This window comes from Protopterus annectens, chromosome 2.part2 (assembly GCF_019279795.1).
Source record: "Protopterus annectens isolate FY-2018-M chromosome 2.part2, PAN1.0, whole genome shotgun sequence".
Lineage (NCBI taxonomy): Eukaryota > Metazoa > Chordata > Ceratodontiformes > Protopteridae > Protopterus > Protopterus annectens.
In genome coordinates this window covers 1,016,667,847-1,016,693,351 of record NC_056730.1, presented here as the reverse complement: position 1 = coordinate 1,016,693,351, position 25,505 = coordinate 1,016,667,847, and the positions used below count along the sequence as shown (strand labels likewise).

General features: G+C 43.8%; 1 protein-coding gene across 2 annotated transcripts in view; it reads left to right on the top strand.

The window, feature by feature from the left end:
* LOC122795868 (hippocampus abundant transcript 1 protein-like) overlaps nt 1-25,505 on the top strand; it is a gene marked incomplete in the record, with an annotated part of 997,490 nt that overhangs the window by 230,412 nt on the left and 741,573 nt on the right. For both annotated transcript variants that reach the window (XM_044064280.1, XM_044064281.1), the window contains 1 exon segment: nt 19,089-19,184. In XM_044064280.1, coding sequence (XP_043920215.1) covers nt 19,089-19,184 — 96 coding nt within the window.

Here is a 25,505-nt window from a genome sequence, read left to right as displayed (position 1 = left end):
AAGCTCACCCTTCCTCCTTTTGAGTCAGCTGCCACTGCGGATTTAAAATTCCTTTCTTGAAAAACAGCTTTCCTTTTAGCAGTCACTTCAGCAAGAAGGGTATCTGAATTACAGGCCCTCATGGCAGTGGAGCCTTTCATCATCTTTCATGCGGACAGGGTGTCCCTCAGGACCAATCCCTCCTTCATGCCCAGGGTGGTATCCAGTGTGGCCCTTAATCAGTTCATACATTTTCCAACCTTCTTTCCTAAGCCACAGAACCAAGGGGAACGGATTCTGCACTCTTTAGATGTGCATAGACAACTTAGACTCTACTTGGACATAACTAAACCTCAAAGGAAATCTAATCAACTGCTGGTGGCATTTGCTGCAGGGGCAGAGGGGAAGGCTGTTTCAAAGCAAAAAAATTCCAAATGGATAGGCCATTGCGTTCATTTCTGCTACAAATACCACAGAAAACCTATCCCACAGGGGATCAGACCCCAGTCTACCAGGGCTGCATCTACCTCTACAGCCTTTCTCAGAGGCGTCCCTACCAGGGACATATAGAAGCTGCTACCTGGAGTTCTGCACATACTTTAACCAAGCATTGCCATCTGCCAATTTTCTCTAAATCCAGAGCTGGCTTTGCCACTGCAGTCTTGCTGGGCTTTTTAGCTGGTCCTAATTCCATTTAAATTCCTCCTCCTCCCACCCTTAGCTTTGGGAATCTATCCAAAAGTGATGACTGCAACAGTGAAACACGAAGAACATAGTACAGTTGTGTACACTTACCATAAATATAGATGTTCGAGTGTATTCACTGTTGTAGTCCTGGTTACCATCCCTCCAGCCCCCTTATTATTTTGGATATACCTCTACTTTCCTTTGCTGTCTTTAAAAGCTTTTTGGGTGTATTTGCTTTTTTGTTGGAGGTATTACCTTGTATATTTATAGATTTAATTGCTTCCCATTATGGAAGCACCTGATATCCGGGGCAAGAAAAACTGATGTAATGGCGTCAGCTGCATGTTTTATACCCCTGACGACCTGACGTTGTGGAAGAAGGGACATCAACTGATGCAGGACCCAACACTTTGTTAATCAGTCCAGCTGAGGGCTACTGCAAGCCGAAAACCCAAAAGTGATGACTGCAACAGTGAATCTACTCTAACATCTACATTTATGGTAATTGTACACAACTTTACTTTCAGAGTTTCCGTCTCTGGCTCAGAGCCCTCTCTCTGGTCTGACATCTTTGTTGTAGAGCTGGAGATTTCCTCAGAGCAGGGGTGGTCTACTTTTGAGGTTTTGAGGAGGGTAATGACTGCCCCTCAGTCTGAGACAGTCTCCATCAGAGCTTCCTCCCTATTCAGCACAGGTGTCTCTTCCTCTTCACTGTCGTCCACAAGACAGCAGGGGTACAAGGCCTCAGGATGCTCCCCAGGGACCCCCCCCTTCCAAAGCTTCTCCAGAATACCCCACTGAAGAAGTTCCTCAGAAGAGGACATGCAAGAGGAAGCATCTGGACTCACTGCAGGAGTCAGTCACTGTGGATACTGACCTCAATGAAGCAGAAGGGTCCTCATGATTGCCTTCTGAAGATGTCTCCTTTGTAGACATTCTAGAAATCCCGAAACAGAGAGGTGATTGGCAGTCCTCGTCCCCTTCTACTGAGGAGTCTGTATATTTGAAGGCCTTTGTATCCCGCCCTTCAACATCCTGGGTGATTCCACCATTTGACAAGCTTGTATAATATCTCTAAAGGCTTGGGAGACCCCAGACTCCATAGAGCCCACTCCTAGAAGGCCAAATTAAGTACATCATAGCCCCCAAGGATCAAGCTTTCCTCACAAAAGGTGTAGCAGTGGATGCCATGGTCGTGGTGGTGGCCACGAAGAAGGAATTTTCCAAAACTAGTTCCACTATACATCCTCCTAAGGATTCTAGGACTATGGATGGATACAGGAAGCGCATCTATTCTCAGCGGCTTTCACATTGAGATTGCTGAATTGCCTTATGCACTTCACCAGATTACAGAGAGACCTGTTGAAAGAGTTATCAGACTCTCTCCAAGGAGCTGTAGCTGATGTCGGTGGATAAAATCAGTGCACATTTGTCTACCCTCAATTCAGGTAACTCTTACATGGGGCTCATTTCTTATGCAGCAAATAGATCAGGTTGGGCAGCAGTATCAGGCATCTCTATAAGGAGGCAGGCTTGGATGCACCTTTGCGATTTCGCGGTGTCCTTTAAATCTTCCTTTTGTTACTGTGTCCTTCAATGGCTCATTTCACTTCAGGCCAAAAGTTAAAGAATGCTAACTCGGTGTGAGCAAGAGGTAAGACCATATCTACCTGTTGGAGTACATTTTTCTACATCCACTAGACCATATCCAAAGAGTCAGAGGGGTAGTGGGAAAATGTGGTTCAGGAAATCTCAGTGATCTTACCAGGGCACACAGGGTAGTAGTTCCCCCACAGGCAGAGGGGAGAGGGACGATAACAGAAGATAACGTTCTCGTGGCAAAGGGGGTTTGCAGAATCAGGGGTCTAGGAAATCTTTCTCTAGTAGACCCTTACAGTGTTCCTGAAGGAGTGTCTGACTGTTCATCTGTGGAGACAGTCGGGGGTCGGTTGTCTTTGAACCTCAAAATCTGGCAGATAATCACTGATGACAAATGGGTGCAACACATAATATCCAGGGGTTATATAATTCTCTTTTCCTGCCACGCTCCTGCAAACAATTCAGTTCCAGATGTACCACCCAGTCAACAGGAGGAAGCAATGTTAGAAATTCAAAAGTTGCTAAGGAATACAGTCATTCAAAAAGCCCCCCACAGATCAGAGGATCTGGAATTTACTCAAGATTATTTTTAGTTCCAAAGAAAACAGGGGACTGGAGACCAATACTGAATCTAGCAAACTGAACAAATCAGTGAAGAAATCAAGTTCCAGATGATAACACTGCAGTCTATAATTCCATTCTTGCAAAAAGACAACTGGGATATGCTCTATAGACCTTCAGGATGTGTGCTATCATATCAAGATGGAAAGGCTATCCAGAAGGTACCTGCATTTCTGGCTGGGAGTCAGTCACTTCCAGTTTTGAGCTCTGCCCTTTGGTCTCACTAAAGCCCCAGAGTATTCACTAAATGCATGGCAGTAGTGGAGGCGCACTTCAGATGCCAGGGAATTCAAGTGTTCCCATATTTGGATGACTGGATCATAACCGCCCCTACCAGGCTTCTGCTACAAGCCAGAGATCATGTACTTCAGCTTTGCTCCAAACTAGGAAATACCATAAATTACTACAAATCCTCCTTAGAGCCGTCTCAAAATTTAACCTTTATAGATGCAGAAGTAAATGCAGTCGACCTTGTACTGCGACTTGCACTAGACAGAGTACTCAGCATTTGCCTACATGTTAGGCAACTTATCAGAAAAAAGCAAGCCATGGTGAAGCAAATACTACTGACTTTGGGAAAGATGGCAGCATCTATTTTACTCCTCCCTCTAGCACGCCTACACCTGAGGATTCTGCAATGGTTGCTTTCTACACATGAGTGATTCTAGACATTTCAATGTCTCACAAAATTCTTACAACCAGGTCTTGCAAGAAGGATCTTGAGTGGTGGGTTCACTCTCCATCAGTGTGTCAGGGTTCACTTTCCATCATTGTCTCAGGGCCATCCCTTTCCTTTCCCTCAACCGCAAACCACGGTGACCACGGATGCTTCCCCGATAGGGTGGGGGACATTATCATATAAGACAACCTTGCAAGAACACAAGGTTCACTTGCATATAAACATCTTCTCGGTAAGGGTGCTGAACTACTTGGCACACGTCATTAGGATGCAGCGAGATCTCATTAAAGAATACGCTGCATCTCCCCCAGAGTCCATGTCGGAGGAGGACAGGGTGCTGCACTCCACCCGCATGGACACTCTTAGGTCAGTTACTAATACCTCTATGCGGCTACTCTCCCACGCTACGGAAGGCGCCGCTAGAGCCGCAGGGGCAGGCCTAGTCACTAGACGTCAGGCCTGGCTCCGTCACTGCGATTTTTCTGAGCCCTTCAAAGCGTCATTTGCGAACGCCCCCTTTGATGGTTCTGCTCTCTTTGGCAAAACCGTTCGCGAAACGTTGACCCAGAGCGAGAAGGACTGGAAGACGCTGTCTGCCGTCGGAATCCGCTTCTCTGCACCCCAGAGGCCCTACTCTAGGAACCAAAAGGGTCAGAAGAAGATGTGGTTCCGGAAGTCGCAGCAGTCCCAGCCTGCTCCGGACAACCAGTCCTCCGTGGCAGAGGAGGACAGGGAGGACGCCGCCCTAGAGGCAGAGGGGCTCCCAGAAACTTCGGGTCCAGGGAACCTTTCTCTGAACGGCCCGCGCAGCAACCCTGAGGGGTTGCCCGACTGCTCCACTCTGGAGGCAGTCGGGGGACATTTTTCGGGCACCTAGCGGCATGGGAGTCCATAACATCAGACCGCTGGGTTCTCCAAATCATATCCAGAGGATATCGCATCCCTTTTCTTCACTTTCCAAAGTTGAAGTCCCTCCCAGACGTTCCACCCGGTCAACGGGAGGCCGCTTTGGCAGAAATTGGCCATCTGCTAAAGAAAAGAGCCATCCAGCCCGTCCCCCCAGACCAGATCGGATCAGGGTTCTACTCCAGATTCTTTTAGTGCCAAAGAAGACGGGGAACTAAGACCAATTCTAGACCTTTCTCTCTTGAATCTGGCAGTCCCCAAAGAAAAATTGCGAATGGTCACTCTGCAATCTATTCTCCCCCTTCTGGGAGAAAATCACTGGATGTGCTCGATAGACCTCAAGGATGCGTACTACCACATCCTGATGGACAGGCGCTGGGAGCCAGTCACTACCAGTTCCGGGTCCTTCCCTTTGGTCTCACCACAGCCCCCAGGGTGTTCACCAAAGTATTAGCAGTGGTAGCGGCCCACCTGAGGCTTCAGGGGGTGCAGGTCTTTCCCTACCTGGACGACTGGCTTCTTACCGCCCCAACAAGGCATCTACTATTATTGGCACGAGACTCCTTTCTCCATCTTGCTCCCTTTCTGGGCATTACAATAAATACAAAGAAATCCAACCTGGCGCCCACACAGCTCTTAGATTTTATAGGGGCCAGGCTAGACACAAGGAGTTTACGAGCCTTCCTCACTGCGGACAGAGTTCAAAATCTGCAGCTCCAGGTGCGGGCCATTCTCCACTCGAGTTCTGTTCCGGCGGAGTTGGTCCTGAGGGCTCTAGGGTCCATGGCGTCTGCTATAGCACTTCTCCCTCTTGCCAGGCTCAATATGCGCATCCTACAGTGGACTCTCTTAGTACAGTGGTCATACCTTGCTCTCCCTATGCATCATCCCATTGCGATCAGCAAGGCTTGCAAGCGGTCCCTCTTGTGGTGGCTTCACTCCCCAGATCTCCACGGGGGCCGCCCATTTTGTGCTTCTCCCCCTCTCGCCACGGTGACCACGGACGCCTCCCGCCTCGGGTGGGGGGGGCATTTTGCGGGCCGGACCGTCCAAGGCACGTGGAACGATTCAGAGACCTTACTGCATATCAACGTTCTAGAGATGAGAGCAGTGCTCTTAGCGTTGCTAGCACTTCAGGACTTTCTTCCCTTGGGAACAATTGCGATTCAATCGGACAACATGTCTGTGGTCTGGTACATCAACAAGCAAGGGGGAACAAGGTCTTACCCTCTTTGTCGAGAAGCCATGAGAGTTTGGGAATGGGCAATCTCCACCAACCGCTTTCTAATAGCAACGCACATTCCGGTCGGTCCAACATCCTGGCGGACAAGCTCAGTCGCACCATTCTGACCCCTTACGAGTGGTCTCTCAATTGTCAAGTAGCGGAACGCATATTCGCACGGTGGGGAACTCCTTCATGCGATCTTTTTGCCTCTCCCTCAAACACCAAGTGCGACAGTTTTTTCGCTCTGATACCTCCCGGAGGTTCCCAAGAGACGCTCTGGTGCATGCTTGGCCACCCGGTCTTCTGTATGCTTATCCACCCTTGCCTCTGATGCTCCAAGTTCTTCAGAAAGCCTCTCGGGTGGGTTGCAGAATGATTCTCATTGCTCCGTTTGGCCTCGACAGATCTGGTTCCCCTTCCTAAGGTCTCACTCGGTGAATCCTCCTTGGATTCTAGATCCCATTCGGATCTGATATCCCATCCATCCTGCATACCTCCTCCGAATCTGGACAACCTGAAGCTGACCGCTTGGCTGCTCCAGTTCCACTCTTGATCAGGACTCGGTATTTCGTCACCTGTTAAAGCAATTCTGGTGGCAGCTCATAAACCGTCCACTAGGAAGGTCTACCGCAGCAAGTGGAAACGGTTTTCTTTGTGGGCGGAGCGGCAAGGCCTGAATCCTTCACGGTTCCTCTCCCTTAGTGCTTGACTTTCTAACCACTCTTTTTAACGATGGTGCCAGCAGTTCCACAGTCAAAGTACAACTGGCGGCAATTTCTCATTATCACATTGGCCATGACTCTAATCCTCTTATGTCAGCCAAGTTGTGTAAAATTTTCCTTAAAGGTACTTTTCTTCTCAGGCCCCCTGTAAAACAAGCGGTTCCTCCTTGGGACCTCTCTTTGGTTCTCCAGGCCTTGACCACCCCTTCGAACCAGCGGCTACGGTGGATCTCAAATTCTTGTCTTACAAGACAGCCTTTTTGGTAGCCATTACATCGGCCAAGAGAGTTTCAGAGCTTCAAGCTTTATCAGCTAAACCTCCTTACTTGGTATTTCATCCGGACCGTGTCTACCTAAGGACCAACCCGTCCTTCCTTCCTAAAGTCGCTTCTGAAGCAAACATTAATCAGTCCATTAACCTCCCTGTTTTCTTCCCTAAATATGAGAACAAAGGTGAATATAAGCTTCACTCATTAGATGTCCACAGGCAACTTAGATTTTATCTAAACAGGACGGCTGGTCATAGGCAATCCGACCAGTTGTTTATTTCCTTTGCAAAATTCAATTTGGGCAAGCCAATTTCTAAAGTTTCTCTGTCACGCTGGATTTCACAGTGCATCTTATTGGCTTATCAAGCTTCAGGAAGGCCCGCACCGAGGGTGTTCATGCCCATTCAACCCGGTCAGTATCTACCTCGGCAGCCTTCAAGGCTAGGATTCCTCTAGATGATATTTGTGCTGCAGCCACGTGGGCTTCATCTCATACTTTTATCTCCCACTATAAGTTGGATCTTGCATCTAGGGTAGAGCATCATTTGGCTCCGGTGCTTGAATATCCTTCCATGATGGCCGCCCAAGATTCAGGTAGCTGGGGACTCTGTCCCACAGGTTGCAGACAAATGAATCTCCTACTTCAGATTTAGAAGTTATGTACTCACCATAACGTTCCATCTGAGTAGGTGTATTCATTTGTCTGCAACCATCCCGCCCTCCTATCCCCCTGGCCTTTCAGTTTCCTGCATATTATCTGTTACCCTTTTCAGGGTGTTGTTGCTGTTGGCAAACTCGATCTGAGGTCATGAGGGTAGAGCAGGGCATTATGGGTGAGGGGAGGAGCTGAGAGCTTGGATCCATAGCTGGAAAACCATGCCGGTTCGGATCCGATATCGGTTCCATAACCCACAGGTTGCAGACAAATGAATACACCTACTCAGATGGAACGTTATGGTGAGTACATAACTTCTAATTCTGCACCCACTTCCAGATTTACAGGCGCATCTATCAGGAATGGCACATACCAGCCTTCACAACCTCAAGTTGACAGCTTGGCTGCTCTAGTTCCCTTGATTGCCAAGTTTCCTTGTGTGTCATCTCTGGTAAAGCATTTCCTGCTGTCATCCCATAAAATTTCCACATGTAAGATGTACAAGAGTAAATGGAATAGATTTGTTATCTGTGCGACTGATAACCAGGTAGATAGATCCCTTTTCTGCTCCCATTCATTCTATATTGGAATTTATGGCAAAACCATTTCATGAAGATAACCAGGTAGATAGATCCCTTTTCTGCTCCCATTCATTCTATATTGGAATTTATGGCAAAACCATTTCATGAAGATGCGGCTGCATCTACTATTAAAGTCCAATTGGCTGCAATTTCAAATTATCATGTAGGTGAAAATGTTTCTTCTCTCATGTCACACAGACTCTGCAGAGCTTTTTAAAGCTAACACCAGTGATCAGACCTCCATATAAGAACTCCACCCTGGGATCTTAACTTGATTTTAACAAATATTCACTGTCCATTTGATCCTTCAGCGACATGCGATTTAAAATTCTTGTCTTGGAAAACACATTTCTTGGTATCTTTCACCTCATCTAGAAGAGTATCAGAACTACAGGCTCTATCATCCAAACGGCCATGGTTAATTTTTCATAAGGAGAGTGTGTCATTACATATCAATCCTTCCTTTCTCCCCAAGGTCGTGTTGGAAGGCAGTCTAAACCAAACTATTGAGTTACCGATTTTCTTTTCTAATTAAATCCTGCAGGTGAAATTGCCAGTATATTTGACCAAAACCAACTTAGAAAAGCAATTCACTGGGTCCATACCATAAACTCCATACCTCCATAAGAATGACAAGACCAGAATTATTATGAACACACTATATTTCAAACACAAAGAAAGTTAAGCGCTTTCATCTTCCTCACTAAAACCAAGACGAATTCAGAGCCAAGTTATTCCCATAAGCAACTCTTTTATATAATAGGTGTCATTTACATTCTCTAGTTAATTTAGATAATTTACAAATGAAAAATTCTGTAATCAGTGATCCGCACCGCTCCATAAACTGACAGCTTAAAACATTTATGTTAAAAGTATAAAATGTTGAAGCTTTAAGAAAAGTGCTATGTTACATCCAGAGCTCTCTTTAACACTGGAGCCAAAGGAATGTTCTCATTAATACCTAGTGGTGTGATAGAGTTTAATTTTATTATCCAAAAAGTTCTCTTAACTCCAACCTGAGCTCCCACCACCCACGTTGGGCATTTAATGGAACTGTTCTAAGATCCCAAATTTAAATCTGTTGAAGTACTGACATTGTAAGGCGTATTTATACAGTGAATTATTTACATTACCCCTTGATATTGCATACATGTTTATAGATCTTGTTCTAAGTTTTCTTTCTGTCTTACCTATATAATAACTGCCACAAGTTTGGCAGATTGAAATGTAAAATGTTAAGTTGTCAATCTCGCCTTCATTCTTGCTTGATGGGTTCGGAGCCGATCCCTCGGCTCCGACTCGGCACTTGCTAAGCTCGAGAGTCACTTTTACCAGCTCGAGGCAGCCCCATATCCCATGATGCAAGGCGGTAAGTACCCAGATCTCGTTTGCCGCTTCGCTTATGAGGTCCTCCTTTTACCAGCTCCTGGTAAGTGATTCACTTTTTTGATATTCAAGCCCCTTTTTGTAAAAAAAACCCTTAATTGTTAGTTATAAGTTAATTATTTACATTTTCTGACAGAAAATCCCTGTCTCTTCTAATTTTTTTTAGTCAAACTTTTCCCATCCCATCCCCTCCCTGTTAGGGTGTGTGTGTTTGTTTTATAGGAATACCTTTTGGTATTTTATTTAAGTTAATTTTTTGACTGGTGTGTGTGTGTGTGTGTTTTGTAAGCACCATGTCAAAGGAGAGGGTCTCAGGTTTTAAGAAGTGTGACTCGTGCTGTCAGAAGATGTCTCTGACAGACGGTCACACTTCTTGCCTGTATTGCCTGGGGCCTCTTCACCTGCAGGACTCCTGTGCTATTTGTCATTCCTTCAGCCAGAGAGTCCTGCAGGAAAGACGCAACAAGCTGATACTTAGGGGCCTTCTTAAGCCGGAGGGCTCTCCGGCTAAGTCGGCTCCATCAAAATCAGCTAAATCTTCCAAGGCCCAGGCTTCTGTGTCTAAGCCTGCGGCCTCGGCCCGACTGCTCGAGTCGAGATCGGCTCGGCTGGAGCCGATTCTGGCTTAAAGCCTTCGGCACCGATGGCTATCGGTGCCGAATCTGCATCGACCACTTCGTGTCGGCTCCGATCGGTTCCGACACCCATGTGGCACAGGCATCGGTGTCGGCTCCGATCGGCTCCGACACCGTTACTTTGGTGGCTGTGTCGGGTCTGGCTGGAGCCGATACATCGAGCTTCCTGTCGGCTCCGATAAGTCTTCGGCGCCGACAGGATCTATAGTATCGGTTCCGATGGCTCATTCCAGGAAGAGGTCGAGGTCTCCTTCCTTGGAGCCGATACTTTCGGCTCCGGCTTCACCTCTTCTTCGAACGGACCCATCGGAGCCGATCTTCAAGGTCATCCAGACTGTCAGACCATGACCTAGAGAGAGTGGTCAGCAGATTACTTAAGTCACAGGTACTGGCCCAAATGTTACATAGTCCATCTCAACAGACGACTGTTGGTCCACACCCCGTTACAGTTCCTCCTTCAACTCTACCCCAGAGCTTGGAGTTGGAGTCTTCGGGAATGGTTACTGCTACGGCTGGAGGATGGATACCCCCTTCTGTTCCTTCAGCCTCTACTCTTATCTCCTCTTCGAGACCTTCCTTAGAGGGATTCGGTGGTCGGGCTTCCATGGTCTCCTCCGAGGGGGTGAGTGGCATCGGACCTTTGTCCGAACCCGCTCTTCCCCTTGGAGCCTCGGCCTTGGTGAGCTCGGCTCCGACATCTGCCTCGGAGACTTCCCTTCGGTGGTCCCTGGAGTTCCTAGTTCTTGGAACGGGTTCTCTCGGACCTGCCTGGGAGGGAGCATTCGAGGTGATGAAGAGTGTGCTGGCCACTGGTATCCGTCAGCAGTCTGTTCCCGTAGCTCCTCCCTCTATAGTACCTGTTGACATCTCTGCCACTTCTCTTGCTACAGGACCCAGAGATCCTCCGCCTCAGGTTTCCCCATTGGGAATTTCCCCTCTTCCGAGGATTCTCCTGATGTTTCGGGAGATCCTCCTAGGAAGAGGACTTGTAAGAGGAAACATGTAGACTCCCGAGTCTGTCACTGGATACTGACTTTGATGAGTCAGAGGGATCCCTAGATCCCCTCTGAGGATGTCTCCTTCTCAGACATCCTAGAACTCCTTAAACAGAGGGAAACTGGCCCACCAACAATCCCTCTGAGGATGAGTCAGTATACCTAGAGGCATTTGGATCTCGGCCCTCCACCTCCTGGGTGTCTCCGCCTTCGACCCCTTATGCAGGTTATTGCACGAAGTGGGCAGCTCCTGACTCTGTAGAGCCAGTCCCTAGGAGGCCTTCAGAATTTATCACTGCCCGTGTGACAAGCAATTCCTCACTAAGGGTGTCCCGCTGATGCCATGGTGGTGGCTGCGGCCACCAAAAGGAACTTGCAGATCCTTCCTGCCGTCCATCCTCCTAATAAGGACTCTAGGACCATGGATAGGTACGGTAAGCGGATGTTTTCCTCAGCGACCTTTGCTATGTTCGCTGAATTACCTATGTCACTTCACCAGACTCCAGAGGGATATCCTTAAGGAGCTGGGTGAAGTAGTTCAGGATCCTACAGCTGCAGGGGCTCAAGAAAAAATTGCTTCGCAGCTAGGAACCCTCAATTCCATTGCAAACTCCTCCATGCGGCTAATATCTTATGCTGCTGATGGAGCGAGTAGAGCCGCAGGTACAGGTGTGGCTCTTAGACGCCAAGCCTGGATGCGGCTATGTGATTTTATGGATCCCTTTAAGGCGTCCTTCACAAATTCTCCCTTTGATGGGTCAGCTTTGTTTGGCCCTCAGGTGAAGGAAACTTTGACCAGGTGCGAACAGGACGGCAAGACTCTTTCTGCTGTAGGAGTCCGTTTTCCACCCCTTCTAGACCTTATCCCAAAGGACAGAAAGGTGGGAAAATGTGGTTCCGTAAATCCCAAGGAGTCACGCCGGATTCACGTGGTCAGTTTACCCCTAGAGGCAGAGGGGTAACAACAACAGACGCTCTAGAGGCAGAGGGGGTCCAAAACCAGGGAAACAGAGAGCCTCTCTCTGACAAGCCCTTTCAGCATCCCTGAGATGTTGCCCGGCTATCCCTCCTTGGAGGCAGTCGGGAAGATTATCACTGTACCCAGAAGCCTGGCATTCCCTCACTCAAGACAGATGGGTACAGTCGATCATATCCAAGGGTTACATAATTCCTTTCGAGGAAAGTCCCTTCCTCAAGTTCCCTTCCAGATGTACCACCCGGCCCAAGGGAAATTGCAGAGTTAGGAGTCTCAAAACTACTGCAAAAAGGGCCCATTCCGCCAGTTACAACAGTCCATTCAGAGCCGGAATCTACTCAAGGTTCTTTTGGTCCCCAAAAGATGGGAGACTGGAGACCAATATTGGATCTCAGCAGACTCAACAAGTCTGTCAGGAAGACAAGATTCGAATGGTCACTCTTCAGTCAATTCTGCCCTTCTTACAGAAGGACAACTGGATGTGCTCAATAGATCTTCAGGATGCGTACTATCACATCAAGATTCACAGACGCTCCAGGAGATTTCTCCGCTTTCGGCTGGGGTCCAGTCATTTCCAGTTCAGAGCCCTGCCCTTTGGTCTCACTACAGCCCCCAGAGTGTTCACCAAATGCATGGCAGTGGTCACGGCTCACCTGAGACGTCAAGGATTCCAGGTGTTTCCGTATCTCGACGACTGGCTCCTGTCAGCCACCACCAGGCATCAGCTTATACAAGCCAGGGATTACACAATAAACCTCTGTTCTCATTTGGGCATCTCGATCAACTTCGAAAAGTCATCCTTATCGCCCTGCCAGTCTATTACCTTCATAGGCGCAAATTTAAACACTGTTCGGATGTCAGCTACCCTTACAGATCAAAGAGTTTCAGACATTCAGAGTCATGTCAGAATCATTCTGGCCAACAAGAAAGTACAGGCCAGAACGGTTCTAAAGGTTTTAGGTCTCATGGCTGCGGCCATTACTCTTCTTCCCCTGCCTCGATTCTACATGCGCCTTCTTCAGTGGATGCTGTTCACACAATGGTCATACCAACAACTTCCAATGCGTCACCAGATTCTGGTGACACAGACATGCAAAGAGCATCTTGCTTGGTGGATCACATCTCCTCAGGTTCACCAAGGCAGGTACTTTGTACCCCCATCCCCGATAGCCACTGTCACCACGGATGCCTCCCTGATCGGGTGGGGGGGTCATTATCAGGGCAGGATGGTTCATGGGACGTGGCAGCCGTTCGAGTACCATCTGCACATAAATGTCCTGGAGATGAGAGCAGTGCTTTTAACGTTGCAAGCCCTCAACGACTTTCTTCCCGTAGGGACAATTGCAGTCCACACAGACAACATGTCTGTAGTTTGGTATATCAACAAACAGGGCGGAACCAAGTCCTACCCCTTGTGTCGAGAAGCGCTCAGACTATGGCAATGGGCGATCTCCTCTCATCGGTTTCTGGTAGCAACGCATATCCCTGGGAAAACCAACATTGTAGCGGACAGATTGAGCAGAGCTATTCTCATGCCTCACGAGTGGTCTCTCAAGCAATCTATAGCGGAAGAGATTTTTCTGGAATGGGGTCGTCCATGCTGCGATCTTTTTGCTACTCCCCAAAACAGCAAATGTCCAGACTTCTTCTGCCTCTTCCCTCCATCAGGCCATCCCCCCAGAGACGCTCTGACCCAGGATTGGCCCCAGGGACTTCTTTATGCCTTCCCTCCATTTCCTCTGATCCCTCAGGTTATCCAGAAAGCTACCGTTTTGAGAGCCAAATTGATTCTCATTGCCCCTTACTGGCCTCGACAAGTTTGGTTCCCGTTCCTACATCATCACCTTTTGGTGCAGCCGTGGCATCTGGACCCAGTGCCAGATCTTCTGATTCACCAATCGGGTCAGCTGCACCGGTCAATCCCTTCTCTCAACCTCACAGCATGGTTGCTCCACTTCCTTCCTTAGCCAGGCTTCCTTTGATCTCTAACCCAGTTAGAGACATCATAGTAGCTTCGCTAAAATCCTCTACCAGGAGGATTTATACAAGCAAATGGAAACGTTTCTCTTATTGGGCTAAGGCCAGGAATATTGATCCTTTTACTGCCCCTGTTCAGGCAGTCCTGGACTTCTTAGCAGAGATTTTTCATGCAGGCTCCTCTTCTTCCACAGTCAGAGTTCAATTGGCTGCTATTTCCAATTTTCATGTCGGGATAGCAGATCATAATATTATGTCCCATAGGCTCTGCAGGGCCTTCTTGAAAGGAATTTTCCTACTAAAGCCTCCAATCAGGAATCCTCCTCCTCAGTGGGATCTAAATTTAGTGCTGACATCCTTGATTCTTCCCCCGTTCGAGCCAGCTGCTTCTTGTTCCCTGAAATATCTTTCTTGGAAAACTTTATTCCTAGTGGCTATTACATCGGCCAGGAGGGTGTCTGAACTTCAAGCTCTTTAGGTTCGACCCCCCTATTTGGTTTTTCACAAAGACAGAGTATCTTTGAGAACTAACCCAACCGTTTTGCCTAAGGTCGCTTCAAAGAACAATTTGAATCAATCCATTGATCTCCCTGTATTTTCTCCTAACTATTCAGATAGAGCTGAACAAAAGCTACATTATCTTGATGTCCACCGTCAACTTAGATATTATTTGGACAGAACAAAAATTTAGAAAATCTGATCAACTTTTTGTTTCCTATGCGGATAATAAAAAGGCCTTCCTGTTTCTAAAGTGACTTTGTCTAGATGGCTTTCTTGGTCATCTCTGAAATTTATCTGCTCAGGGGAAAACAGCTGTGCTCAAAACCTAAAGCACATTCAACTAGGAGCTTAGCTACTTCTACAGCTTTTCAAGCTAGACTTCCTTTAGACACTATTTGTGCAGCGCCACTTGGGCCACTCCTCACACTTTTGTTTCCCATTACAAATTGGACTTGGCCTCCAGGGACAGAGCCAGTTTTGGCTCTACAGTCCTCAAGAGTTTGTTCCATTGAGCCACCCAGGATAGAGGTGCTAGGACGGTCCCATCAAGCAAGAATGAAGGCGAGATTGACAACTTAACATTAAGAAGTTATGTACCTACCATAACGTTCCATGTTAGTTGTCTTCTCTCGCCTTCTTTCTTGCGACCCTCCCTCCTTCCCCCTGGCCTGGACAGACCTTGTTATAAGAAACTGTTATGCTGAAGACCATTCAGACCTGGTCCTTCTTCCATCTGTAGTTTTCTTTCTTCCTTTGGGAAGTATGTTATGCTTGGTGCTCTTGCCCTTTGTCATCAAACGAGATCTGGGTACTTACCGCCTTGCATCATGGGATATGGGGCTGCCTCGAGCTGGTAAAAGTGACTCTCGAGCTTAGCAAGTGCCGAGTCGGAGCCGAGGGATCGGCTCCGAACCCATCAAGCAAGAAAGAAGGCGAGAGAAGACAACTAACATGGAACGTTATGGTAGGTACATAACTTCTTATTATACCCTTGCTGTTATAATTTCCTTTGTGCAGATTAACCTTGTATCCAATTTCCTTTAATACTATATTATTAGATTCAAGTATGTAGGGGCATTGCCGGCATGTCCCGCACTTGGTAGTACCTTTATCAAGTAGGGAAATGATTTTGACAAGGTATTCAAATATTAATTTCAAATTCCTCCCCATCTTGTACACAAAGTTGGGCTCATTCCCTAGAATTTTTTGGACATCAGAATTGCCCTTACAAAATTGTCCAGTTTCTAGATTTAATTTCTCTCACCTTTTCTTTTACATCAAATGGTATTACCATACTGTCACTTTGTTGATAATTCTTTGTCTTGTTTATAGTACCACCGAGATTAGTTTCACGTATTAGGGGCTTGAATTTAGTTCTCCACCCGTCCAAAATTTGAGCCCTTATGGGTACTAATACTTTGTTTGTGGTACCCTCTGTTTTTAAACATGTTTGTAATAATTTCCATCTCTTGGTGGAAACTGTTGGTGTCTGAACACATGCGTGCTGCCCTAACAAGTTGCCCCTTAAAAATGTTATGCTTGGTGAATTTGGGGTGACAACTTTTGTAATCTAGGTAGTCATTAGAAAATGTGTGTTTCCTGAACATCTTTGAGGAAAAACAACCTGCTGCCTGGTTCTTTGAGATTTCTACATCCAGGTAGTTAATGGTTGTGTCAGAGGTCATGGAAGTAAATTTAAAATAAGTACATATATTGTTGAGATACTCTACAAACACTACAGGTTGGTTATCTGACTCCTTCCATATTTTAAATATATCATCCAAAAATCGTAGATATGTGAACCATCTGAATTCCATACAAAATGGTAGGTAAGACAGAAAGAAAACCTAGAACAAGGATCTACAAACATTTGTACGCAATATCAAGGAGTAATTTGAATAATTCACTGTATAAACACTCTTTTTACAGTGTCAGGACTTCACTAGATTTAAATTTGGGATCTTAGAACAAGTTCCATTAAATGTCTGAGGTGGGTGGTGGGAGCTCCGGTTGGAGTTGAGAACTTTTTGGATAATAAAATTTAAACTCTAACACACCACCAAGTATTAATGAGAACATTCTGTTGGCTCCAGTGTTAAAAAAGAGAACTCTTTATGTAAGATGGTATATTTTTCTTAAAGCTTCAACATTTTATACTTTTAACATAAATGTTTTAAGTTGTCAGTTTATGGAGCGGTGTGGATCACTTTAATTACAGAATTTTTAATTTGTAAATTGTCTAATCAACTAGAATGTAAATGATACCTATTGTATAAGAGGTGCTTATGGGAATAATAACTTGGTTCTGAAGAAGTCTCCGTTTTGATGAGGGAGACGGAAGCTCTTAACTTTCTTTGTGTTTGGAATAGTGTGTGTTCATAAGAATTTTGGTCCTGTTTATTCCTGTGGAGGTATGGAGCTTATAGTGTGGACCCAGTGAATTGCTTTTTTAAGTTGGTTTTGGTTCTTTTCTAATTACCAAAACAAAGGCAAATACACTCTACATCTTTTTAGATGTTCATAGACATTTGCATTTCTACTTGCACGGGACTTCACAATTTAGGAAATCGGATCAACTTTTTGTATTTTACTTTGAGACCAGTAAAGGGTTACCAGTCTCAAAAGTTACATTGTCTAGATGGCTCGCACTTTGCATGTCTTACATCTACTCCTCAAAAAGCAAACCTCTTCCTTTCCTGTCAAAGAACACCCCCACTAGATCATTTGCTACTTCAGCAGCTTTTCATGCAAGACTTTCATGGGACAGTATCTGTGCTGCAGCAACATGGGCTAAGTCGCATATCTTTATTATTTGTTACAAAGTGGATTTGGCCTCCAGGAGTAGGGTTTTCTTTGGTTCTGTGGGTTCTGAGGAATATACTTCCATGAGCCACCCAGGAATTGCATTGCTTGGGACACGGTCCCATTAGTAAGAATAAAGGTGAGATTGACAGCAACACACAAAGAAGTTGTGTTCTTACCATAACATCCCATGTGTGTTGTCCATCTCGACTTTTATTCTCACAACCCACCCCCCAAACTCCCTTCCAGAACTCCTGAAAGACCGAGTGGACATTGGTTTCTGGGATCTCCATAGTCTCAAACATATTGACATTGTCCAGGAAATAGACCATAGTTGGTGTGCATACATTATTTTACCTTCTGGGTGGGCAAACAAGATCTGAGGTAGTTTGGGAACTGCATTATGGGTAGGGAAGGAGGCCCATGAGCTTTGCTGAAAACTTTGAGCTGTTGGAAAGGCCAAGACTGATCCGACACATTGGATGAGACCCAACAGTGAGAAGAAAGTTTGAGAAGGACAACATACATGGAACATTATGGTAAGAACATAACTTCTTTTTATACAGTTTAAATGCCTTTAACGGCCTATGTATTTCTACTATACCTGTGGAAACCTTATACATGTTTGACCTACAGCTACTTTTGTATCATTCATTGTACAACTGTTGACTTAATGTAAATTTTTGTGTAACCATCTTCTTATATTAACTAATTTCTTTTTTTTTTTTGGTTAATCTGGTTGCAAACAGTGGGCTGAAATTGACTACTTTGATCTGTGTATAAATAAACTTTATGATGCAAACAGCAGATAATTTTATTTCAACACTTTTCTTTTTAGAAAAACTACTACCCCACCCACAACAATGGCTTACACTGTACTTTTTCTAATTCTAGCGTGTTATCATCCTCAGTAAGGTTACAGCCAATCAGTGGTAAGCATTTTTAAGAATGGACCTAGCTGAACACACTCAGCACACTAAGAGATAGTTGCAACTGCAAATTTGGTGAGAATTTATAAGGCAGCCAGAGGGTAAATTTTTGAAAATAAACTGCAGCTATTCAACTATTTCATTAAACAGCAGCAGTTCTGTCTGGTAAACTAGGACATTTCCTTTCCTACTCATACGGGTAACAGGACACACTGTGGGAAGCCAAGCTTTGAAAGTCCCCTTCGAACTGAGGCAACCATATGAGAAGATGGAGAGAGAATGGCAACATTCCAGCATTATTGCACCTTTTTAGTAGTGATTACTTTTCACTAAATAGCTTTCTTGTTCTTTGTTATTGTATTCTAATGTAGAACACTGTTAAAAAAAAAAGGTATGTGAATCAGAAAAAAATGTGTATTGTTGAGGTATAAATCTGAACATTCAAAGAACTTTCTAGGAGTACTTTCCTACTTTGGGGTGACTGAATTCTGAGTAACTTGTTCGTCCGTGATAATGTTTACTTAAATATCAGTGAAATATGTTGTAGGTTTGTCAGGTTTATTTTATTGAGGGATTTTTAAGTCTATAGCTTTTACAGTAGATTTTTACAGGCTGTAATTTTAAACTAAAGAAATACAGCATAGAAATATGTGGAGTTTGCATATTTTAAAAGACGGGAGTTTTTTTACCTGTTTATAGTGTAGCAGGAATCCAGAACCATTTTGCTGGACTTTTAATTTTTAGAAGTCACTGGCATGAAATACAGAAATAATTTTCTCTAATGTTTTCATGTAACATTTAGGTTAATCTTGATTTTTTTATATAAAGTTTGGGGTGATTTGATATTTTTCTAGGGAAATTGTAAAGTGGTTCTCACTGTACACAGTAGTGAAAACCGACTTTTTTGTACAGCACTGTTAACAAGGTCATTAACATTAATTTCCCGCTCTTCTTTTCTTTGCAGCCACAGGGTATTGGCCGACCTAGCGTGTACCATGCAGTAATTGTCATCTTCCTAGAGTTCTTTGCTTGGGGTCTTTTAACAACTCCAATGTTAAGGGTGAGTATAACCATCCTTTTCAACATATTACATTGCCTTTGTGGGAGTATTCAATCCATTTTCATCACAATGTTTTGCATTGTGCATTTCCATTATAATTTTAGTTTCACTTGTTGATTGGGATAGTTTGGGCAGACCTCATTTTCAGAACAGAGGCTGTTGGAAGGAAAGCTGCTGTACCATTCGTAATGTATAGGAACATTTAATGTCAGGAAAATAGTTTTCAGTAGTATACAAAGAGAAACGCATTGTAATATAGAAATGTATTTAGAACATTTACTGCTGAAATTGTAGTTTTGACATAAATCTTTGAGGCTTTATTAATTGAGGACTTATGGACATCTGTTTGAAGAACCACTAACATTAATAAAGGAAGTTAAAGTGAAGGACTATACAATATTTGCATTTTTCTTTTCAAACTCTATCCTTGCTAAACTTTTGGAATCTGAGGATTTGATGGCAAGTTTTAGTTGGGCTGAAATTAGATGCAAGTACAATAGTAACTGTATAATTATTGTAGAGATGTCATAGGTATCAAGAGAAAGGAGGCAAGCCAGAGAGATGACTAAAAGGGAAGAAGGAAGGAGGCTTGTTTATTATCTAGTTAGTGCAAGTACTGTTTTGTTTAACCTTACTGTATGTGGCACTTATTTATTATTATTTATTTATTTAACATTTATTTACTGGGAAAGTCCGTCTTGGAACGAAACCAATTTTCAGCGGAGACCTGGGGAGAAATGCTCCAGACACATGTTTTTGAATTGTGGGAGGAAACCAGAGCACCCGGAGGAAACCCACATGAACGCAGTGAGGATTTTCAGACTCCACACAGAAGGCACCCCAGCTGAGAATCGAACTGGAGAACCTCTTGCCGTGAGGTGACAGCGCTACCTCTACACCACTGCACCATCCACTTAATTAGAAAGATTTTGCTATTTCCAGACATTTTATTTGGTTCTTTCTTTGCATGCATTTGGAGTGCTCTTCAAGACTGGGTGGGGCTTTGGATAACTGATAATGCTAGTGCTCTTCCAGGGCACCAGCAGTTATGTTGTTTATCCCTTCTTAAACTTCCCAGTGGTATTGAAAACACAGGCTTCAGTAGTGTATCCTAGCTTCATGTTACAGTTCTTGTTATTATAAATGCAATTATGAAAGGAACTGGCGGGCATAGCGTCTGCATTTTTATATTAATATTTAACTGATTTTTTTTACACTTCACAGTGAATGTTGTCCTGGTTTAGTTGTAATTGTGATATAGTTCAGTGATAAGAGGTGAACAAACACAGCACTGTGGTCTTTATTCTGTATTTTGTGTAAAACAAGAAGTGATAACTTAATTGTGGTAATAGCATAAGAAGGCTCATTTTTATTTTTGATAGAAGTAATGCTTTCAAGTGTTATGACAACTGAGTACCTGAACATTTCCCAGGTTAGTAGGCCCCTCACTGTATCCCATAATACACTGCAAATACAGTCATCTGCAGATCACTTTTGCCACACTGTGGTGTTTAAGCAGTAGAAAATTGATTTGGCTACTTAAAAAAATGTGGTACATTTCTTAACTACCTATAAATAAAATATGTATTGCTTTTAGAGGTCACTTTACTGGTTTTCCAACTTAATTTTTAGGTTTGTCAAGTCTCAGTTTTGGAATTTGGTGGGACTTTTCTTCTAGCTCTTAGTCCCTCTCTTCGGGTTTACCGTTGGCATTTCTCCATCATTTTTGTATCTTCTGTAGCCCTTTAGATATGCATTTTAGAACTACCATGCCTTACTGCTTTATTCAGAAAAATAATAAAAATGTTTCCATCTCTTCATGGTTTGAAGTTTTTTTTTTTTTTCAGGGTTTCTCCCCTTCTAGGTGTTTGGACTTTACATTCCAAAAGGGTAAGATGGGTTTGAAGTCCTGCTACAGGACAAGTATAATTTATTTAGGTGAGGAACACACTATGTTCTGCCACACCTGTATACTAAACGCAGTTAAGAATCGTAAAGCTAAAGTAAAACTTTATATACATTGGATATAAAAAGTGTACACACCCCTGTTAACGCCAGGTTTCTGTGATATAAAAAAATGAGACCACTGTAAATCATTTCAAAACTTTTCCCACCTTTAATGTGACCTATAACCTGTACAATTCAATTGAAAAACAAATCTGTTAGGGGACAAAAATAAAAAATAATAAACGTACAATAAGTTGGTTGCATAAGTGTGCACACCCTTAAACTAATACGTTGTTGAAGCACCTTTTGATTTAATTACAGCATTCAGTCTTCTTTGGTACACACCTGCCATCAAGTAAAGAGACTCTTATTAACCCCAAATAAAGTTCAGCTCTTCACGGTGAAGCATGGTGGTGGCAGTATCATGCTTTGGGGTTGCTTTTCTTTAGCTGGAACTGGGGCTTTAGTCAAGGTGGAGGGAATTATGAACATTTCCAAATACCAGTACCTTTTGGCCCAGAACCTTCAAGCATCTGCTAAAAAGCTAAAGATGCAGAGGAATTTCAACTTTCAGCATGACAGTGACCCTAAGCATACATCCAAATCAACAAAAGAATGGCTTTACCAGAATAAAATTTAAGTTTTGGAATTGCCCAGTCAGAGCCTAGACCTAAATACAATAGCAAATCTGTGGGGTGACCTGAAGAGGGCTGTGCACAAGAGATGCCCTCGTAATCTGACGGGTTTGGAGCTCTTTTGCAAGGAAGAGTGGGCAAATATTACCAAGTCAAGATGTGCCATGCTGACAGACTCCTATCCAAGAAGACTGAATTCTGTAATTAAATCATAAAGTGCTTCAGCAAAGTATTTGTTTAAGGGTGTGCACAGTTATGCAACCAGCTTATTGTATGTTTTTTATATTTTTTCCCCTTACAGATTTGTTGTGCAATTGATTTGTACAGGTTATAGGTCACATTAAAGGTGGAAAAAGCTTTGAAATGATTTATTGTGGTCTCATTTTTTTACATCACAAAAACCTGTCATTTTAACACGGCTGTGTATACTTTTTAAATCCACTGTACGTATCAGGTCTCTTTCAGTTCAGAATATCTGTATCTCAGACTTAAAAAACTGCTTCACATGGTTTAAAACCATTAGCATGTCTCTCTTGCAGATTTGCCAAGATTTTCCAAACAAAAATGTTACACGCCTCTAAAACTTCCTTTCCTGAACCCAAACCAAAAGGAAGACTGAATAATTTTTTAACAGTTTTTTTTTTTCTCCTGCAGTTAAGGGATGTCTGTTTCAGGAACTGTCCAAATCTGAAAGCTTAACATCTTTGATGGAGAGGTTTCATATTCTGTAAGCTGCCTACCAACTTGTGCTAGGCTTTTTCTTTGCAGATGACCAAATTCAATTAAAGACAGATTTGCTGCCATATATCAGACATAGAAGTAGCTGTGCTGGCCATTATGTGTTCTTACAAACTTTTATTACCAGTGCACATGATTTTGGTGCCAGTTTCAAAGTTGCTGATCTTCATTCAAGACATACTGATATCTGAAGATATTTTTATGGAACCTACTATGTTGACCTTGGGACCATAGCCTTCAGTATCAATATCTCAGCTGTTGTCTATGCCACCAGTTTTGGTGGTCCACCACTGACTATACCAGTGCAGATGATGCTGATGCTGTCAGTACTGGGGTTTAATGTGTCAGTAATGTGCCTAACAATGAACTAGTCATTGTCACTGTTGGGGCTTGTCTTCCATGTGTTACTAATACCTTTGTTACACAGTATACAGTTGGTGGTGATTCCGCTGTTTAAGGCATCCTTGTAATGACCATCTACAATATTTGTTATCCCATAGATGTTGGCAGAGGTCTTGTCATGTTAACCTTTTCATGATCCTGATGTTGGCACAAGATCAAGTGGCAGAACATCATCTTCTGATCCTGTAGGTGTCCTGCTTTTCTTGCAGCAGGGCAGAGGAATCTAAGGGCCTTTGCAGTGTTTCCTGGGTGACTTTGTCCCATAAACATAATTCTTAATCTTTGGACTGGCTATCTCTCAGGTTGGCAAGAAAGCGTGTGTGTAGCTGAAAGCAAGTAGACTCCCCTGATGAGTATTCATTGCCAGATTTTTTACATTGAGAAGGATTTCAACTCTTTCATTCCTTCTTGATGAGCCAGGTTCAGAGAAGTTTGAGTCTATGCCTCAAAATGGGAAATGGCCTACACCATCTTCCTCGCACAGAGCACTGAGATAGGCTTTTCAGCCCATCCAGTAGTCTCCTTAGGTGGTTCATCCTGTTGTGCACATATTGAAAGTTGCCACCATTTGAGCATGGGAAAGTGTCATCACTGTGGCTCTCATCTCAAGGAAGCCAGACATGATTTTCCAACCCACTAAGGATTGGAATTTCTAGTTAGACGCACTTGATTCTGATACTAGAATTGCAGGATTAGCCCTTAGATTCCTCAGAGCTTGACAGCTCATCTGCTTATAATGAGTTAAGGGCTTTGGATCACTGTGGAAGTGTGTTTGTGTATTTGGCATTCCGACTGTGGGCCATAAACTTTATAGGCTATTTGTTTCCAGCAAGACATGGTGAATGAAATGCATTGATTTTTGGATCACTTGCCTGATGGACCCTGTTGTGCAGAGAGATTACAGTCCTAGTTGGTAGCTGCTGCATCGGTTTTGAACCTTATTATGAGCAGGACTTCCAACTCTGTATTTCTCTGCATTGGTACGAGTGGGTGTCGTTCTCAGCCTTTGCAGAGAACACTAGAGTGACATTTATGCATTCACCCTTTCGAGGTCTTTTTGGACTGAAGTCATTCTTCACCTGGGAATTGTAGAAAAGGGGGGGGGGCCCTATCAGCTGTTGGAGTAAAGTTTTATTCTCCTCACTGCTATTTTTACAGTACACAGAGAAGTTTGTGTCATTTGTGTTTTCTACATGGAAAACAAAGTAACTGGCAGTCTGGGAGGAATAAAACATGGCATCTTCCAGAATAGCAGTCCCTCCATCACAAGACGTGACTGTGGTCTACCTATGGGTAGTCAACAGCACAGTCCCTGTAATCTTGCTTGACTGTTTGATTCTTGTGGTCAACAGCAGAATCCCTGAGGTCATGGCCTTCCATCCCGCTCTGAAGGCAGTAGAGAACCTTCTGTCCCTTCACCTTCCTGCATGGCTGGGTATCGCTGAGGACTATTACTTAAGGACATTCATCTCTGTTTCATATACTTCCCATCTCCAGTTCTTACCCTTGACCAATGTTCCACTTCATCAAAAATTGCAGCAACCAAAAAGGTTAATTTTCTAAAAAAAAAAAAAAAAAAGAAAAGAGAAAATGCTCCTCTTTCTGACAGTCTGCTGTAGTTTTTAAAAGCCAGTGTTATGTTTAGGTTGAGAAGTAAGGTGACAACATTCCTAGACTAATGAAAAATAGAAGATGGAGCTCAGTCAGCATGAATGTAGACTTCTTACAGCTGCAATCAGACCTGCACAAAATTCTGAGTCATACAATATTTTTTTTTTACTGCTAATCGGTAAACTGATTGTTTGATCACCATTTTTTAATGTTGGAAATCTTAATGAGTGGTATGTTTGTGCAGAGGGAATTAATTACTTCAATTGAATTTTTTATAGCCTTGTGTTCCGTCTGCTGTATTCTTGTGCAGAAAGTCAATAGGCGACCACACCAGGTCATGTACTAGGTAAAACTGGCTTAATTTTGCATATTTCATTGTCTTGTTTATATAACTGCAGTGGTAGTGCTACAGTAGCGTTGTCGCCTCATAATAAGACGTTGTCCTGTTCGATTCTCAGCTAAAGCGTCTTCTGTGTAGAGACGTGCGTGAATAGGCATACCTTCGCTGAAGGTTGTGCGTCAGGGCTGGCAACTCGGCACGTACAAATCTACTACCAATCATTAGCAGACCGGAGTTCTGTTGTGGCGACCCCTAACCGGGAAAAGCCGAAAGACACAACAACAACAACGACAACATTGTCTTGTTTATGCATTTATGCAAACACTGTATTCTGCTGCCACTAGGAAATATTGTGATATCATGTAGTGTATTTGTGTTTTAGTGGGAAAGCCAGTAATGAAATTATTTGCTTCCTTGCTTTGCATTTTGTCCTCTAGATAATGTCCATATTAATTGGACTCTCTTCCCGCATTTAACATAACCTTTTGAAATATAATGCATATGTGTATGTTTTAGATGCTGGTTGACGTTTTTGATATTTAATGTTGTCCTTCAGTTTTGAATTATGATGACTTGTCACAGTTTACTCAGAGCTGACTGAGTTCTACAACTAAACCAAATGTATGACTCTGCTTTTTTTTTTTTTTT